A 6,657-nucleotide genomic window follows, 5' to 3' on the forward strand; every position below is an offset into this window, starting at 1 on the left:
ATAGATCCAGAGTGTCCAGGTCAATTTCATGTAGGCAATGAATAACAATTTTTGGTGTGAGTATATTCCATTCAATATATGGGACATTCTTATGCTAAGATATTGTTTATTGTGTAACTGAAATTCTAATATAACTGTCTTGTGTTTCAGTCATTAGCCTCCTTCCCTCCCTCCCTCCCTCCCTCCCTCCTTCCCTCCTCTCACCATGGCATCTCCCAACACTCCTGTCCTCCTCCCCTAGGCCTGGTCCGGTGCCCATCATCTTTGGCCATGCCCATGTCTGCCCTGTACCCTTCCCTCCAACCAACTGTGCTGTTTTTAGTTGGATTTTTCTGTCATAAGAGCAATGTATGTTCATTACAGAAGAATCACAGGCTACAGATAAGCACCAAGAAGAAAGCAAGAAAACAGTCAGAATTCCACCCACACAGAGAGGAGCACCGTGCCTATCTCGGGTGGATTTTTCTAGAGCTGTGTATGTACGCATGCTCATCTTTGCAGATATTTAAAAAAGAGCACATAAGCTCAACACCCCAATTCAGACACACCTCGGAGGCCTGTGGAAGGAGGAACAGGACCCAAGTGCCCCACTGGCCTCAGCCTCCCCTGGGAAGGAGCTGGAGGACTGTGGGCAGAAAAGCCTTGGTCAAAGCCTGAGGCTGCTGTAGCAGTGTGCCGCAGCCAAGGCATCTTACACAGCAGAAATGAATTCTTACAGTTCTGGAGCTGGAAGTCGGAGGCAAAGGTGTTACCTGTTGGTGTAAGGCCTTGGCTGGTTAATGGCCCCTTCTTACCTTGTCCTTATATGGCTTTTCCTCTGTGTGTCTTTGTATCCTGATCCTCAAGGATGCTTGTCAGGTTGGATTAGGGCCCACCCTAATGACCTCATTTTAACTTCATCACCTCTTTATGGGCCTTACCTCCAAATAAGGTCATGTTCTGCTCTAAGAAGCTGGAAGTTAGGCCTTTAACATAGGAATGTAGAAGGAGCAGTTCAGGCTCAAGCATCCTGGCCCAGTTACCCTCACATACAGAGCCTCACTTTTTAAATCTAAGAAATGGGGCTCATCACAGTGACCAATCAGCAGGTCCTCATAAGTGTCTGGCCAGGAGTCCAGCCTTAAGCGAATCCCCTCAGAGTCATTTGTAGGGATATGAGGATGGGGCTTTGGCCTCTTGGTACTCACCCACTTCTTTGCCCCTTCATCCTTTGTTCCCTTCAGGCAGCCCTAGAAGAGAGCTGCTGGGTAAAAGTAGAGATGCCAGCTGCCATCGGAACCCAAAACTCCTTTGTCTGTGGTGGGCAGATAGATGTACTCCAGCCCAACCAGTTCTCCCTTCTGACAGGTGCCCCATTTTCCTGTCTGAAGCTCTTGTCACCAAAGTTGAAGGAGACAGACACCAGGCTGGAGCTCCGTGCTCCTCTTTGCCTGTCCTCCTGCCCTGGTACACCGCCCCGCCCCCTGCAGTCATACAAAGGACACCTTGCTGGACAGATACCATTCTCGGGCTTCCTGGGCTGTGCTTGCTCCTTCAAGGATATCCTTTCCTTCTACAGGCCCCATGCCTCCATGGGGCAAGTGAGAAGCCCGCCCTGGGCCTTAGAAAAGCACTAGCAGGAAAGAGACTGGAGAGTAAAGGTAACAGTCATAACCCTGTATAACCCCCACTGGATCCCAAAATTTCTTGAGGACAGAGTGAGTTCACGGGGGGGGGGCATTTAGCCGCCTGGATGGTGCCAGGCAGTCAGTCTGCAGGCACAGACCTGCTCAAACCAGATGGATTGTCAGTGGAGGGGGCTGCTGGAGGGAAGGGCCTGAGAGAAGCATGTGGGGTGGGTGGGCGGTTATCAAACCCAGTTATGGAAAATATATCCCAGAATGTGGCATGTACAATGGTGCATATGTGAAATGGACTCTGGAGGGAGCCACTGCCAGCAGCTTATGGGTGCTGCCCTGGACCAGGGGGAAGAGGGGAGCCACTCTTGCCGGGCTTCCTTCCTTCCATTTTTGACTTCTCAGGGGAAAGACCTTTCACCTCAGTGACCCTGTCCCTCCCCCCACTCCTGAAAGCTGGGGACACTTCAATTCCCTAGTTCCTTAGGTGAAGCACACACTGTTACTTTTATTGTATTTATTCTACATCACCTCTTCAAATTGCTTGACTTAAAGGGCTGCATTGATTTCACCACCCACTGCTGGGTCCTGATGTACACTGGAAAACTGCTCTCAGCCAGGGCTCCACAATTTGTATGTTCTGTCTGTATTTAAAAGTTAAGATGGAGAATGGACTTGGGTGTCATCTTTGTGGTTTTCACTTAAAAATAAAGGGGGGATAGAGAGAAAGAATGAATATATATGTATATATATGTATATGAGAAATATGAACGGATACCAAACAGTTTCTTGAAGGCAGTTTTAGCACGTATGCAATAAAACACACATCTTCAGAAATGAGCCCTACTAGTCCTGGCCTAGCCATTTCACCTTAGAAGTGTGCCACACCCTGGCAGAGGGGCAGAGCTGCTTCAGGCTGCCCATCCAGATTCTGTGAATAGAGGGACCATCCCTAAGTTTTGGCGCGCTCACTCTGGCTGATGTCCCTGGCTCTCCTTTTGACCATGTTCAAATACCTATTCAAATCACCATATTGACATAGGAAGGATGCCATGGGAGGCAGGCTGCGCTTTAAGAGGGAGATCAGCTCTTGTTTCTGCAGATCTGTGTTTACAAGCGGGAGAAACAGAGAGAAAGGGAGACAGGGGTTTGGTAGCGCGCAGGCGGGGAGGTGTTCTTCTTGGAGTTTGTCTTCAGCACGTCACTTTTACAAGAAAAGGAGTTCTTAATATGTTCGGTAAAGGCAGAAAGGAAAAGTGAAGAAAGGAAAGAAGGACTGTAAGAGAAAAGGAAGGGAAGAAGGGAAGGACGGAAGGAGGAAGGGAGAAGGGGGAGGGGGTGCCAAGACTTCCCTGGAGCTGCAGGGATCCTGGGCGCATCCAGGACCTGTGGAGCCAGCTTTTAGCAGAGGTCGGGATTCCGGGGGAGGCCCTGGGGCTCGGGCTCTGCTGGGATGGGAGGTCGCCCTGCGCGCCCGAGACCCCCCCCCCCCCCCGCAGCAAGCAGCCGATGGGGATGCAGTCTCGGAGGGCCGCCGGCCACTCCCTTCACGTGGCCGAGCCCCCATCCAGGCTCTGGGCGGGTCCTGTCCAGCTCCAGGCGGCTACCCGCCGTCTTCTCCTTGTTTATTCTTCCCGAGGTTTTCGGGATGAGAAGTGCGAGGGGGTGGGGGGTGGATGGGGAACGGACGGGGGACGGACGGACGCAGAAATACCATCTGTGCTGATTCTTTTTTCTTAAGTTATTTTTTCAATTGAAATTATTTTCCCAAATCAAGAAAAAAAGAAAAAGCCAGCAATATTAGGGTGTCAGTTCCAAAAGTTTTCCCGGATTAGCAACTTGGGGGCTGCGCACAAATTAGGGGCGGAACTGGCTGGACAGGGGTCTTCTCTTCGGTGTGACCTGTCGCGTCCCCACTCACCCACGCACCAGAAAGAGAGAGCCTCGCGCAGCCTGGCCACAACTGCAGGGGGATCGGTGCTAGCCGCCGGGACCTCCCCACCCTCCTCTATCCCTGGTCTTTCTGACCAGCCAGGTGGAGGTGGGAGGCGGTTAGGTTTGAGTGAGGCTTGGGGAGGGGGAAAAGCGAGAGTGTCTTGGGTGCCCGCACGCCCCTTACCATCCCCCGGCCAGCAGTAGAAGCCGAGCCTGAATAATGGTGCTATTCCGCGGAGGAGCTAAGTCTTGCTAGTCGCTGGTAATCGCGCAGCAGAAGCCCGGCAGGGGTTGGTGGGAGGCTGTTGAGCAGCTGCAGGACCAAGGGATGGGCCAGGTGAGCAAAGGCGCCACAGGGGATCGGAACCCAGCTCTTGGAAGTTTCCAGTCCCTTTCACCCTTCACACCATCCCCTCCCCTGCAACAACAAAGGTTCGGAGAAGTTAGACGGCTCTGTGGCTATCCGTGTGTGTGTGTGTGTGTGTGTGTGTGTGTGTGTGTGTGTGTGTGTGTGTGTAGCGCGCGGACACACGCGCAGCTGCAAGTGGAGACCCTCTTGCCTCTCCCATCCCCTTGGATGACCTCGTAGACCTCTACATTGCAGCTCTTCTCCCGTCCCTAAGTTACCTGCCCAGGTGTGGCATGCGTGCTTGCCTAGCAGAATTCCTTCCCACTCCATCCACTTCCCGCAAGGCCTAGGCTCCTTCCCGCCCTGCTTTGCTATGGGGACGCGAGGGAGAAATTTAATTCCTGCTGCTTTTCAGAAGCATGAGAAAATAGTGACCAAAGGCAACCAGAAAACAATTTACTTCCTCTTTATTATTGTAGCTTAAAAGTTTATATACAAGGAATATTCCAACAAAGCACTTCACGGACTGGCCTTCCCACCGGGCCCTCCATTCTCCTCCCCCGCAATGGCATCCCCAAGGAGTTCTAGCCCCCCCCGCCCCCGCCCCTGGGGCGCTGCGAACCCCGTCAGTGCCTCCCAAGCCACTTCCTTTGGTTCGGAGACAGACCCCCCCCCACTTCCCTCTCCCACCCATTTCCAACAGTTCCTCAGGGAACCCAGAACACCCTCCCCTCTTGCTTTAGGCACTATTTCGAGCCCCCTGCAATTCAGAGCCGCCCCGTGGTCAAGCCCAGTTAGAGACGGTTCGTCATCAACAGCAGAGCTCCTGTGCACCCAAAGCCAGGCGGGGGAAACTATCCTGCCCGCCCTTCCCCATTCCGAGACCCTCCCCCAACCCAGGGACAAGAAATAAACACAATAAGCAGCAGGACTCCCTGCGCGCGCGACAGGTGGGTGCCAGGCAACTGGGAAGAGCCTACAGCGCTGCTGGAACCCAGCTGCGTTCAGGGCGCGCGCGGGCGTGGCCAACATGTCTTCGCCCCAGGATGCTGGGGACTACGACGCTTGGCTGAAGGAGCACTGAGGGGCAGGTGTGAGAGAGTCCAGCAGGGTCAAGGCTGCCAGCGCGCGCTAAAGCAGTGCCCCCAAGAGGAGCTGAAGCGAGCCAAGTAGGTAAAAGTGGGAGTTGGGAGTCACTGAAGCAGAGTCCCAGGGAGGCAAGTCTTTAGGTGGCCGAGAGCAGGACTCAGCCCCAGCTTCGTGGCTCCGTGCATCTGTGTCATCCAGACCTAGCCAAGCTCGTGGTTTGGGGCAGTTGCACACGAGCTTCGAAGGCCCGAAGACTCAGTCCGCCAAGTTCAGTCATTTGTCCCTTGGGTATTTACAACCGACGTGGTCGAACACCATGCAGTTCCTCATCATAGCGCTCCAGCCAAGTGCGCAGCTCAGAGACCTGGTAGCCATCAGGGCCACGGCCTCCCTGGTACATGATGGTTCCACTCTGGATGACGTAGAGACGCTCAAAATAAGCGCCATATGCGGAACTGCTGGAGTTAGCCATGGTGTCAAGGACCAGAGCACAGCCTGGAGCACCTTGCTGGAGGACCCTTGCCGCGCTGACTCGGTCTTCCAGACTGCGGTGTTGTGGGATGATGTATGGCGAATCTGTGGTGACCCAGCCGTCGGATGGGTGTGCTTCCTCGATGTAGATGATGAGGAAGTCCACGTCCCGCTGGTACTTGGTGACCAGGCGCTGGAAGGCGCTCATGCGCGCCATGAATGGTGGTCAGGTGCAGCTGCCGAAATTGAGCACCAGTGGGCGGCTCCCTTGTGCATAGTCCAGGATGCGCTGGCTCTGGAAGCCATCAGGCAAGACAACCTCGGAGTTGGGTGCGGGCCCCCCCTCGTGAGCTTGCTTGAAGAAATCCAATTTCTGGCCGTGCCACACGGCCTTGAGTGAGGCCAGGGTGCACAGGCGGTTGTCGTCGGAAACGCAGATGGGAGGGTCATCTGGGGGCACCTCCTCACCTTCACTGTTGAGCTCCACCTCAGGCTCTGGCTGACCCCGTTGGCGACGGCGCAGGAAATGCTTGCGGATGCACAGGAAGTCCAGGAGCCAGAGCATGAAGGCCGTACCTAGGAAGCGCGGGAAGAGCACGAGGCACGAAGCCGTCTGGGCACAGAGCCTCAGAGAGTGAAGCAGCAGGGAGCGGAGCATGGTAGCTGCAGGCCCTGAAGCCCCCCGGGGCCCTTCACCTTCTCCGACCACCAACCGCGAGGCGGCCTGGCGAGGCATCTGGTCTTCGGCAGGGCAGGGAGCTCAATTTATAGTCAAGGCTTGAATTGGCGGGAGACTCCACCTCTTGCCCGGGCCCGCCCCCTTGCAACTTGAGCTCGGAGGGATCACCCAGCTGCGCGGGCCAATGCCCTAGAAATCGTGGGTCGAGGGCGGGCGCGGGCTGGCTGAGGGCGGAGCGGTGCGGTCAGGGGCTGACGGGGGCGGGTCTGAGCCCGGTAGCCAGCTCTCAGGGGCCGGGGACCCCGGTGCTGCTGCCTCCTGGGACTGGAAGCTGGACCCAGGGCGCCTGCGATGGAGAGGTCTAGCCTGCGCGAGCGCCGCGCACCGGGCCGGGGTCCCAGCGGACCGGCCGCGGCCCGCGCCCCTCTCGCCGTGCACCTGAGCCCGGTTCCCTGGCGGCCGCCGTGCCGTGCCGGAGCTCCGGTTCGCTTCCCGCGCGCCGCCGCCGCCCACGCCGC

General features: G+C 55.9%; 1 protein-coding gene across 1 annotated transcript; it reads right to left on the reverse strand.

Annotated features, from left to right (window-relative positions):
* Positions 1-4,524: 4,524 nt before the first annotated feature.
* Dio3 (iodothyronine deiodinase 3) lies at positions 4,525-6,532 on the reverse strand. The gene has a single exon (XM_008825607.3). It carries the CDS (start codon positions 6,194-6,196, stop codon positions 5,282-5,284), a length of 915 nt encoding a protein of 304 aa, XP_008823829.2. The 5' UTR covers positions 6,197-6,532; the 3' UTR covers positions 4,525-5,281.
* Between the last annotated feature and the right edge of the window lie 125 nt (positions 6,533-6,657).

Source organism: Nannospalax galili, unplaced genomic scaffold (genome assembly GCF_000622305.1).
Source record: "Nannospalax galili isolate Female #2095 unplaced genomic scaffold, S.galili_v1.0 scaffold188, whole genome shotgun sequence".
NCBI classification, from domain to species: domain Eukaryota; kingdom Metazoa; phylum Chordata; class Mammalia; order Rodentia; family Spalacidae; genus Nannospalax; species Nannospalax galili.